At 39.3% G+C, this 13402-nt stretch overlaps 1 protein-coding gene across 1 annotated transcript in view; it reads left to right on the top strand.

Annotated features, from left to right (window-relative positions):
- igsf9bb (immunoglobulin superfamily, member 9Bb) overlaps window positions 1–4993 on the top strand; it is a gene marked incomplete at both ends in the record, with an annotated part of 96659 nt that extends 91666 nt beyond the window's left edge. Inside the window, 2 exons of the mRNA XM_079235952.1 lie at window positions 3459–3586; window positions 4776–4993. Coding sequence (XP_079092078.1) covers window positions 3459–3586; window positions 4776–4993 — 346 coding nt within the window. The remainder of the gene's footprint in view (window positions 1–3458; window positions 3587–4775) is intronic.
- Window positions 4994–13402: the final 8409 nt, after the last annotated feature.

Raw genomic sequence — 13402 nt, 5'->3', positions numbered from 1 at the left:
CCACACTTAAGTTGTCATGGGTTTGACTTCAGCTAAAAGTAAAATTATTGTCAATACAGACAGAAACTCCTGAAAATGACAAAGTTTTGAAAGTGTACTGTAGGTTGATAGTATTTTGTATGAACTTGGACCTCTACTGACTTCTGGATTGATTTACCCTAATTAGCCAAGTCACTCGAGTAGTATGCAATAATTTAGTGGGAAGATTGGTGTTTACCTCAGTTTACCTTGAATCCATGCAAAAGTAAGAACTCTTCAGCAAACGTGACTCTTCAGCAAACGTCATTATGAGATACCATCATAGAGGAGAAGTACTCTATTCCACTCCCATCTCGGCTCAAAGCGCCAAGCATAAGACCTGGGATATATGTCCCCATTTTTCACTACGCCAAGAAATAACAGAATGCATTGCTAACTGCTGATCTTGTGGCAATGTATTTTGCTACCAAATGCATGATCAAGGCCCAGCAAACAAGTCCAAGCCCAGTGCCTCCTTCACTCTTCGTGCCTTTGGCCCAGTGGTAATCCATTTCCTTTGTTTGGCCATCTTCCTCGGAAAGGAATCAATTGCTGCTTGATGCTGTCCAATTTATTATATGTTAATGCTGCCTAGGGTGCAGCTCTAGGCTAGCCTTCTTAGCCGGCTCCCTTACTACTACAAGACCCATCTGATTGCCAAGGAGATTGTCAAGGATTAACACACTTCTTACCAGGATGTCTCTGGTGTTTACTATCAACTGGGAAACAACTGAGTGCACTACATACTGTAGGACGGACACAGGCACCTATGGTTGAGCCATCTAAAGCTCAACATGCCATTCCTCCAACTCACTATACTAACATCCAGCAAGATGTTAATCTGACATCCAGCTGCTCCAAGTAATCCTTGCCCTTCCTCTGAGTCTGAAGATGAGCCTGGTAGGGATTTGGAGGGCCAATCACATCCCTTGGCCCCTGGCCAGAGGCAAGCAAAGAATAGCGCCCAGGCCATTCTTCTTTGTGCATTCGGTAAACTCTTGATTTTTTTATTTCGCCGCACATGTTAACGGGTTACAGCAGCCTTACTGCGAATATTGATGAAATAGACGAGATTTTAGGTCTCGTCTATTTTTTCCACCTGTTCACAGCAAAAATAGACAGTGTACTGACATCATACCGGAAACATTGCCACACTTCCAATGTCTACAGCTGTAGAATATGTCAACATGTCACAGACGTGACAAAACAATTGCACAGCCTTCGGGAGCAATTTGGGTTTCACTATTTTTCCCAAGGACACCTTGGCACGTGGAGTAGAGGAGCTGGGGATCAAACCACCAATCTTCCAATTAGTGGACAACCCTCTGCACCTCTGATCAACACCCACTCACATATGTAGAAAGCAGGGCTTGTGCCGGCAACGCTGTCTGTGTGGATACCAGATGTGTGAGAGAGGCAGTTCAGAGAGGCAGCCGGCGTAATGCTAACAATAAAGAGCGCTGTACCACGAAACACTTGCTTTATTAAAGTCCATAAAATGGCTTCTTACGTATTCATAGAACTGGAGTTACATCCAGGTCTATGTGGACGCCAACATTGACATCCTATATTGTTAAATGATCACGTTCTAAAACGCTCTTAGCATTCTCCTCAAGCGTGACACATTCAGCCATTTATATTTTTTTACAGATGCTTGTCTTGTATGACACCAATTGAAAATATTTTGGACACCAATCTCCAAGAAATATTTTGTATGATTGGCGTTATGACGTCAACTTAAGCTGTGTGTCCACTGGGATCCATCAATCACAGCTCTTCTTTTTTTTGGCATTAACAATGAAGGAGAAATGCTGGCAGTGATGATAGCTTAGCATGTGTAAAGTTCTCATTGTACATTTACGAGATGTGAAGAAAATATCACAGCTTTCGTCAGAAATCGTAGCAATAGCAGGAGCCATGCCAGCGCTTCCATCTCTATCTAGCCATCGTAACTCAAAGCAGATTCCTGGTGGACACATGGCCTTAATCCCCTGTATAAAGCATCTGTATAGAGCACCAATCAAACCATCTACTGGAGGTATACAATTGCCATTTTAAGTTTGGACTGCAGAACAGTTCTCACTGCCATGTGCTGCAAAGTGTCCTTCCAAAACAGCTTTCGCACTTCTTTTTATCCTAAGGAACAAATATTTTGCCAAGGGCTTGCAGAGTCAACTTCCCAAGTGCTTTTGAATGTATTCCCCTTTAAAGTCGTGTTCCATGTGCAATCTGCCATGCATGCCATCGCTAAATATTGCTCCTCCGTTTCAAAAAAAAAGAAAAAAGAAACAATTTTATGGATAAATTCTTGTTATATTTGTTGTCCTAGTGCTTCGCTTTTCTTTGGCTTATTTTTCATTATGTGACTGTTCCCGAGTAGTCATTTTCCCCTCCCGCCATCTCTCCCCCTGTCAGCATGGTGAAGCCCATTGTAGACAGTATCCATGTCTATGAATACATATTGATGATGCTTTGTTGCTCAGCTGTGATTCTCCCCCTCTACTAACAACCTTTGGTTTCTCTCTGCAGCCACGGTGGGACGAGGGCCTCTCTGTAATGATAATTGTTTTCTGTGCCTTGGGAGAACCGAGTGTATGTTTGTGGCCGAGATCTGTTGTCTGCCTCCGTGAATGGGAGGGAGGTCTGTGCAGTCACGAGCAACTGAGAGATATACACTCAACACCAAGAAAACATTTGTTCTGTTATTTTCAGAGAGGGATAGATTCATTTTTAAAATCTGCAAAACGTACCATTAATTCAAACTCTTGCTTGCATATTGTTCAAAATATTATTTTCTTCAATTTTGTTTGAGAATTTTCCTCTGAAACCAACAGTGCAAGTCTTTTTTTAATGTTGTATCTTCTCAAAATGTACTCACATACTTTGCTTTCCTTTTGGATAAAGATTGTTTGGATCAATTTGAGCAAGATATCTTAGATGTCCCTGAAGGGCAGTGAAATTTCAAGGTGCACAATTTGATGTACCATCTGGATTTATTAACCTATTTTGTGAAACACAATTCAATTCAATTCAGTTTATTTTGTGTAGCCCAAAATCATAAATACAAATTTGCCTCCGAGGGCTTTAGAATCTATACACATAAGACATCCCTGTCCCGGGACCTCACATCGGATCAGGAAAAACTCCCACAGGTTGTTGTTTGTAAATCCAGATGTCGTACAAGGTTTTGGGAATAGAATTAACGGCACTGTTCTTCAAACCTTTATAAAGAAAACGTTTGCTCTTTCAGAGAACAGCTGTTTCGGTGTCTCCTATTGATCCTTTGGCCATGTGCTGCACCTCTTAGCTTAGCACGGGCCGTGCTGTCTTGAGGTCGGGTGGGTTTCTGGCTCCGTTGCACTCCGTAGTGCAGACACAGTCCACTGACTATGTTTTGGCTTAGAGTTACCCGTTCTCCCCTCTCTCTGCTCTTTATCCAGAAAACATCGAGGTGTGCCGAGTGCCCTTTCGGGGTCTGAGAGGATTGATGCACTGAGATACCAACGTATTAAAAAGGCCAAGAAGATGACGATGAACAACAATAACTCCAAGTCCAGAAAGATAGCAGGTGTGAACCTTGTTTCTCTTTGTTCTCACTTTTTACACAGTGATCATTTTTAAACTTGCAATGTCATGATGACCACAGGTAAAACAAATTGTGTTGTGTGTAGAAGATGCATTTATTTGACTTTTGTGACCTACGAAGGATGTTTTTATTGGCGTTTTTAGTTTTGTGTTGGTCAGAGTCAAAGCTCTTCTATTGACTCTATTGGGGCGTCAGGACTGATTTTAGCATGTGATATTGTAACAATGTTGTCATTGCAAGCAGCGATGTCGAATTCGTAATTCCATCAAATTGGAGGGCTCACACGAGACAGTTTAAAAAAAAGAGTGGTCAGGTTTTGTGCAAGTCCTGTATGTCCTATATTTCCCATATACTACAATAGATTGACTTGGCAAAGTAGTGCTTGTTTAATCGTTTTGCTGCTGCAGTGTCCAGAGATAGAAGGCTAAGAATTATAGATACAGGTTTAAAATAAACTAACACATGTCCAATGCCGACCCATGAAACTTCTACATTGAGCCATCCAAACAAAAGCCATTTGAGTTTCTCGAATGCAGCAGTGGATACTCAATGACAGTGTGTTCATGTGCTAATAAGACATTGTGTGAGGAGAAACAAGTCAAAGGTACAGTGCTAATATTGTTTTTCATCTTTGCTTAAAAGGAACAGTTTGACATTTTAGGAAATACGCTTCTAGAATATAGTCAGCAGCCGATTAGCATAGCAAAACATAAAGTCTGAAAGTGGGGGAAACCTGCCAACGATCACCAGAAGATACCGTATCTTGTTAGTTTAATCCGTACACAAACAGATGTGTAAAGTCATGTTTTTAGCTTTTTTCCTTCACTAAGAGAACCAATGGAGACTCCAGGAATTAGATGCTGGTAGGTGGATTTTGTTCTCCTTGGACTGACTAGCCGTTTTCCCCCTGCTTACGCTTCATGCTAAGCTAAGCTAACCGTGTGCTGGCTGTAAATTTGTTCTATGTTTAGCATCCAAACACGGGAGACACAGCACAGACTGTGCACTGAACTCTCTCGGCCTGCAGCCTGTCATGTACTCCTTCAGTTGCGTTAATAGTTGCAATATTGATGTGGAAACGACGACTCCAGTCATGTCGGTGGGCTTAATGTGCAGATTTACAGTGAGTTCCGGTGGCCATGACCCTGCCTTTCATCTCCCCCTCCTCCAGGTGTCACCACCTCTCAGACCCAGCAGGCCTACTACACCTCTCAGGTACTCCAGCCCGAAGAAGCTCTCTACCTCCGCAAGAAGAAGAAGCGGCCCGTCCTCCACGACCCATACACTCGCTTTTCCGCTCTGCTGTACCGCCGCCCACCCCGAGAGGACCAGAAGGCTATTCTGGCCAGCATGGACAACATAGACCTGGACCACGCCACGCTCCTCTGAAAGCCCTGGAGGACAAGGTCACGATCATGCAACACGCCCTCATTCCAAAAATAACACTAGCAACATACCGGATGGTAAAAACAAACAAGATGTTTGCAAGATGTATTGTCTATAAACGGGGGAGAGCACTACATTTCCGCACTAGTAAGCATTCTGCCATGTTCCATCTGTGATGACAGAAACCCACAAAAAAAAGTCTGAAAACGCTGCTCCCAACTTACTGATAGTGACACAGCAGACACAGCTCCGACAAAAAGGTTGTGATCATTTGTACTAATGCACAAAGTGTGTGCTATAATCCAGTTGCATTCACTATTACAAAAAATAAAAATGTTTAGGCTAGACAATTCAAATCAAAATGACAGCTGCCACAATTTCCCAAAGTTTTACTCCAGTGCAAAAAAATATATACAAAAAGAGGCAATACGTTTTCCAAACCGAAGCCAGTGTTACCGCTTTTATTTAAAAAGACTTCTCCAGATTCAGATTATGTTTCTTTTGCTAAACCAATCTCTCCCCTCCTAATAAAAATGAAATATCCCTGCGGGTCTCCGTTTACAGCACCGTCCTCTCCGCTAGCAACGTCTCCGATCTGCCGAAATACTCGCCTCCCAAACGTGGACGTTCTCACTTCCTACCAAGTATACCTCAGAGCACAGGACACGAGACCACACGGCCAGCAGGATCAGCCAGCAGGACACACTCGCCTCTTACCATCTCTTTCGTCGGCTTTGCGTTCCACTCGCTTCCCTTATATTCTTCTCTCATATACACTTTTTTAGCTGTACATACGTTGAGTTAATTCAGTTCACTTACACAAGGATAATTCCGTCGCAAAATTGCTTTCCTCGGCCTTCTGAAGGAATTTCACTGCATGTCATTTCTTATTGAATAGATTCACACATTTGCATTTCAAACACCTATGACGAACCACTAACGCGGCGATTCACTTACTTTCCATTACTCTATAAAAATCATCCAATTGCTCCAATCAGCTGCTCCGTCTTCAGCTTCTCATCCCTCATATAACGGTTTGCACTGGAGGAAAACCTCCATTTTACTCCCACGTGTGTGTCCGCTTCTTCACATCGCCACTTCTTCTACTTTAGGTAGTGTAGAGGGTTCAGAAAGAACTATAGTTATGCCAAAAACTATTCAATTAAAAAATATATATAAAAAACAACCATACGTAGTGGAGGGTAAGATTGTGTGCCATAGTATATTATAGTATTTTCTTCATACATATTAGGGGGCATCAAAAACAATGGCCTCGTTCGGCCTTAATGGAGCTTCTGATTGGTTGCCTGCTTCACTTGTGTCTATTTTTTATTTCTACTTATATATATATATATATGTTTTGTTATTTTATTTGTTTGTGCGTGCTTATGTAAGTACCCGCCTCTTTGTATTTTGTCTCTTTATGTGAAATGCTGAGAGGTTAAGAACCCGTTAAGAACTGGGTTTGTGGCATTGAGGGAGACAAAGTGAGCCAAACGCACTTTTGTTTACATGTTTTACTTTGAAAGACTCGATTCAATTTGTCAAACTGACATTGAACCATGGTCGCTAAAGGGGCAAAAAAAAAATTGGGATGAGTACAGGAAGTGCCATAACATCAGAAACGCAACTATATCACCCACTGCACATGCAGCAGCTCAGTCATATTTTAGATTCGGGTGTGTACTGTAACAGTTGTATTGCTGTTTTTCCAGTTTTGCTCAAAAGGTGCTGAAATTCTTCAGAAGTTGTATTCATTTATAGACGTTACTGTAACATATCTCGGGTTCCTGATACGAACAGAAAGCAGTGTCCATGTTCTTCTAAAGTGTGTCTGGAGTGGCATTGCTCATGACTTTTAATGCATTTATTTACTTGTGTGATTTTTATTTTTTATTTATTGTGATTTCAAGCAGATTCCAACTCCAACTTAGTTTTCTATAATCCACCAAATTCTCATTGACTGAACTCGGTTGCTTGATTAAGATATTTCCACAATGAATGCTGTATCAAGATATTTAAAAACCTCTGACCTCTCCTCTCATATTTGATATTTAGAATGCAGGAGAAGTGAAGAAGAGATGTGATGGGATCTATTTACATAAACACACTATCACACATTCATAGCACTGACTCACGGCCATATCCAGCCCACTGGAATCCAGTTGATGAAGTCATCACACACACACATTGGGGTTGCTTTAGTAAAAAAAAAAAAAACAGCCTTTTTAGTAAAGAAGCTAGTGCCTTGAAGATGGAATTATGATGTCTGCAATCGTTGAGCATCTGGTCGCCAACAGTAAAGAATGTGTTGATATGACGCACTTATTGTGGAAACAACTTTTATTCAACTGAATTTAATGTCAACATCTCTATGTATGGCATAAGAACCGTGATGTCGCAGGCTCTCTGGTGCGTAATGTTCCCCAAGACAAATATGGAACTGTACTGTGGTGCTTTTGATTATCATTGGTTTTATGCCATTTATAGAGCGTATTATGAGTTGAAAGACCGTTGAAAGACCTCGGACCCGCTAGAGGTTACAGAGGACGTGACGGTTAAGACACGGTAGCACATGGCCCCAATAACTACTAGAATTACTTTATTTACATCGCTTAGAAGTTAACAACATATTGGTGACTTCCTCCAATACGAGCAGAACATTGCTGAAAAACAATCTCAAAGCAATCTCTCTTTTCTACCAATGAGTTTTCAGAGTGGAATAAATATGATTAAATGTCCTCAACTTCCTTAAAATTGTTTAAATTAAGAATTTAAAACAAAAATAACCGTATTAACATTAAGGACAGTATCAACATATTATCCCAATATACATACCAATAATATAGTTTTTTGCTGTTGAGGAATTAACTTTATGAATTAGCTTTATGAGTAAATTGCATATATTGTATCTGTGAAACCCTCACCGGTGCAGAACAGAACAGCTGTGGGGAAAAGACCTAAATAAACACAAGATTAACTATTGAAATGTGTAAATACAATTAGTCTATATCTTGTAAAATGTAAAAAAAAAGAAATAAGAAATCGAATATTTTAATAAAATTGGGCAATAATATGCATGCAGAAACAGAAATCAATCTGAACGATATACCCATTAATTTGAATATGAATGAGTTCCTCTAGGCGAGGCTGTGAGTTGACCCTCTGAGCTCAGTGGAGGTTTAGGTCAGTGGAAATAAACGGCGAGCCCCCAAAATGATACAACAACCCAAATGGAGCACTGACGTGCATCATGGGATTTACTTTTTATGTTTCTGTTTGAATGTAGAGAGCACAAACACCTTGAGTACGCCAACAAAGCCCCAAAGCCCTCGAGCTAAATGGAGGGGGGGGTCCCTTTGTCTGCAGGTGTTACCAAGGGCTTCAATGGGGCCTGTAAGCGAGGACGGTGTGAGCTGGATGGACGAGAGCCCTGAACAGTCAGAACCACTGTATACCTCTTCATGCGTCACTCAGAAACATGTACATAGTGTATAGTGGAAGATATTCTTTGCATGGTATGACATATTTGAATGCTACTGACAAAAAAGGGGAATCGCTACTTCCAGAGCAAACAGTCTGCCGTTGTTATGTGTAAGAAAAGCAGCACTCTGTTTGGTCCCGAAGATTAAAACCCAACTCAATGGAAGAGCGTTGCTCAGCTGGACGTTAAGGAGAGCAGAGAGGCTGTTAAGAGGATCAAATAATGGGGAAACTACTCAGTAAAAGCAGCTGAAGGGGAGACACTGCAGAGGACGGGCTACTAATTTAACTAATTGCTACCAACATGAAACTTATTCAGTATATTACTTACATCAAGACAATTATTTTTCTCTATTGCAAGTTTTCTGAAATGTTATGTTTAAATAAGCAAATGAGACATTTTCTAAATTCAGGTTGCTTGTTTTATTTTGTTAACAAATTAAAGTCAAAGGTTTTCACAGAGAGAATTTTGAATATATCCATCACCCTCAACACATCAGAAAGTACTGTCAACAGCCATAAAAAAATCTATTTCAGCCATGTTAACGTTATAAAATGTTCAATAAATCAGGCTATAAATCATATATGTAAAGGTAAAAACCTTCAGAATATAAATAGGAATGAATCTGGGAAGTGTGGCGTGTGAAAGTGCTGCTGAATGTATTCTGGCTCATTAGAAACATCCTTTAATTACATTAACTACAGGTTACAAGGTACACAAATGATTACATAGAGACAAGTTATGTAGTTTTATCAACTGTTAGGTTCAAATATACAAATGAAGCGTTATTTAAATGTTTATTTTGGACGTTTTCTTCCCACTAGTCTGACAGAAGACATGTCGTGGAAGCAAAATAGACCAAAATCTCTCAATTGACCAGCGCATGGAAAACAATGTTTTTTACCAAGAGTGTCTCCCCTGCAGCAAAAGCATTAACATGCAACAAAAGAACCTGCGATCACTTTCAGTGGATTGGAAGCTGCAACACCCAAACAGAGTCAGGATGATGGGTGATGAGGACGTGTAGAGGTGCTCTTTCACTGCTTCTGTGATGTCTATCACTCACATTGATATTTGTAAAGTACGTTTTAGGTGAGCGGGACCTCACACACTGTTAGTCTGGACTAAAAAGAAGCCAAGTCGAGTCCTGTGGTCCAACTGCAGTCTGACTGGAGTCCAGTACATGAGATCTTCTTTTGTACCGTAATGAGGTCACTCTTAGACGCACACGTATACTGTAGCTTTGTCAGAGATAACAGCGACAGACAACTGTACAAGACATAGTTATGTTTGTGGTGACTGAAGAAAACACTTTTTTTGTTTTATCACTCATTAAAAAAATAGTTTATTAGGAATATCTCAGTACTGTATCACACCTGAGCCGAGGAGAAGCGGACGTTCTGCTCTGGCTTCACATACTTTAGATGCACTGAGAGAGACTCATCTCTGGTGCTAACGCGTGCTGCACAGTTTTAGTTGTCACCACATTGTAACCATATTCAGTTGCTCTTGAAACCTCTCTGAGCTCACTGCATCTGATGCCTAAAACTGCCAAATATTATTTATTTTTATTTATTTTTTAGCCCGAACAAGCAACTAATGTGTGTGTTGTGAAATGGGCTTTAGTCATATCACTGAGATCCATGAGATTTCTGTAAATAAATAGACATATTGCCAGCGGACACACTCACGATGTTCTTCAACTGCAAATTGATACAACGTAATATGTCACACAAAAAAAAATGTTCCTCTGCCATTCAAATGAAATGACAGCTCGGAGGCCGGTAAAATAAATTAATAACAATAAACAACCTGATTGTCAGAAAAAGATGGAGACCTTAATCTAATGTAAACGTGATAAGGGAGGAGAATTGAGCTATGAGGTATCTTTTCTCCAAATTTGAGTGTACAAATAGGCATTACATTTGAGATTTTACGAAAAAACTACAACATTTTCTTACTCTGTGTAAATAATATCTCAAATAGGCTTACCTTGTCATATATCTATTTTTTGTAGAAGAAAATATGATGCACATTCAACCCTATTGAAGACTGCTTCAGTGACACAGTAACAGACCCATCACTATCTTCTAAATGCTAGAATTTAGTTCAAGAATTTAATATCCTAGAGGCAGGAAATATAGATATATAAAAAGATATAAATATATTGTCATGGAACCAAAACGGTTATATATATATATATATATATATATATATATATATATATATATATATATATATATATATATATATATATATATATATAGGGACAGTACTTGTTTTCAAGAATGTATAAGTCTATATTCTATTATTTTTATATCCATTTGTTGCTCTTTATGTAGCAATCACACAAAGTAGAGAAAATGCGTTTTTTAGCCTGTGTGCAAAACAAAAGAGAATGGTGCACCAACAGCATCACTGTGCTGTGTATCTCACCGTCCATCACACAGAAACCGGTGCAGCAGACTAGTTATTATAGCAAATATGTCCATTTGGTGTGAATAGCAAATGTAATTGTTGCATTATTTGTGGGCCATCTTCTTACCTTTGCTACCTAGTCTATATATATATATATATATATATATATATATATATATATATATATATATCTATATACATTATTATTTTTATTTTTCTATCACCAGGCTGGCTTCTGCAGTTACACATTCATCTTAAAAAAGAAAATTATAATTATGATCTTTTTTGGCATGAAAGACTGGCGAGACTCTCTTTCCCTACTATGGTGCTCCCTTGCGATGTGCATCACAGCAGAGCACACGATCATAAATGTGTAATCCACAGATAGAAACCTCTATATTTACAGTATGTGTGTAACAGGGCGGAGGCTTTATGTTGCTGCTTTGAACTGACGTAAAGGGGTCCACATGTTTGTTGTAAGACGGGAGCACGTGTGAGCTAATGCTAACGCTAACGTTTCTCCCAGACATTCAACTCAGTGCTGTACATTGCCAAAAAACAAAAAAAAAAAACACGTCATATACATTCTGACAACTGGTGCTATTTAAACACATCTGTGGTGCTTCTTTTCTCTTTTTTTTAAGTTGGATGTTTCCTTGCTTCAGACAAAATGTAGCTACACAATTCTGTACTGTACTGTACTGTATGGTCAGCGTTCGAATTTAGATGGTTTGCTTTGACTGCTCGCTGTTTCAGGGAATACACAGATCGGACGGGGTTGACATTTTAGAGTGGCGGATTTAAAAAGCAAGGAAGTCGAAACAGGGCAGTTCATTCAGATACACGTGTCATGACGGTTGAGTTTACAAGTCTCTTGTTCCTTTTTCTTCTATTCTTTTTCTTCTGATCTTGCTTCAGTCCGATATATTGGTGGCTGCAAATAGTGTCCACACTTTGTGTTTGGTGCTGAGTGAACAGATATGCTCACCATGACTTTTGATACGGTATTTCATCCGAGACATTCAGCTCCCTCTCTAGTCTTTCTATCAGGTCTGGACAACATGCTAACCCAGATGCCCTTCTATTGAACAGAAGACGCAACATCATCAACCAGTTCTTCTGCGACCGAGCTGCTCCAAATCCCACCACTAGGGGGAGGTTGCCGCTTTTTTACGGGGCCTGTAGTGTTACGATGTTCGTAGACCGGAGGGAGCATTGAAATATAGTCTCTTGAAGATGTGTAAAAGTAGTGAACGCTCACATTTTTTGGAGCCTCTGTCCATGAAAAACGTCATGTTTCATCACAAAATGCAATATGTCTTCTATTCATTGTTGTGTCTTCCTGAGATGTGTAGAACTGGTTTGAGTTTCAGACTTTTTTCTTTTCATGACTCCTCTGGTAAACCACAAAACAAGCGTGTGAGCGTGTTCACTGTTCGTTACAGGCGTAGACAACTCAGTACCTCAAATTGTCTCTTCATGGAAAACTTCAGTCCAGATATGTAACCATTCAGTTTATTTTCTTCTTCACCATCTCGGAGAAGTCAGTACACATGATGCTTTTTTTTAAATATTTGTTGGCACAAACACTAACAAGAATGTATGGCTATTGTAATTCCTGCTCACTCCCACTCTTTCTAAAGTTGAAGCTTTTCAAGCAAACAGTTGTTTTTTTTGTATTTCAAATGTCTTGGTATGCTTGTTGTAGTTGTATATTCATAATGGTGTATATTACATCAGTTTTTATTTATTAAAATGTTTAAATTTTCTAAGATGACTGTTCTTGTTATTGAGCAAAGTAGCCTCCATCATTGAGAGACACAGAGAGGTGTTTACGCAGCACTGTGTTAAAGAGCCATATCAGTGTTTTTCTTTTCACGATAGTTTCAGGCAGCTAGTGATTTCCATTCATTGCATATGTCTACATAGAAAATACAAATATCTAAAACACAACATCAAGATCTGCAAAGTTGTTCTCATCACTAAATTATCAATTATTCAGAAGTGTGTATTTTAAAGAGTGTATAAATACTATATGTTGTAATACAGTGCAGTGCGTACAGCTGTGATATGTGCTCAAAGTAAAAAGTATATAATTTGGAACGAAGTTTTGAAAACAAATGCCACGTTTACACAACATCCACATTTTGTATAACTGTAATATGAAATGCTAGATTATAGACTATTAGCCTCACGTTGTGCAATGAAGGTTACATCTGTTAACAAAGATATCTTGTGTGGTTGATAATAATAATAATAATAATAATAATAATAATAATCCAAGTTTATTATATAGCACTTATTAAAACCAGCAGCAGATACAAACTTCCGGTTCTGGGCCTGCAATCCCAGTCAAGTTAGACACATTACATTATTATTCTTACAAAAGAGTTGTGTGTATTAATGCTGAAATAATGTCATAAATTACTCAACAGCATGTGTAGCGAATGTCATTGGGGAAAAACTACATCAACCACAATGCCCAGTCGACGATGACGTCAGAGGAAAAA

The sequence above is a fragment of the Taurulus bubalis genome (genome assembly GCF_910589615.1).
Source record: "Taurulus bubalis genome assembly, chromosome: 2".
NCBI classification, from domain to species: Eukaryota; Metazoa; Chordata; class Actinopteri; order Perciformes; family Cottidae; genus Taurulus; species Taurulus bubalis.
This window is presented reverse-complemented; position numbering and strand designations above follow the sequence as displayed.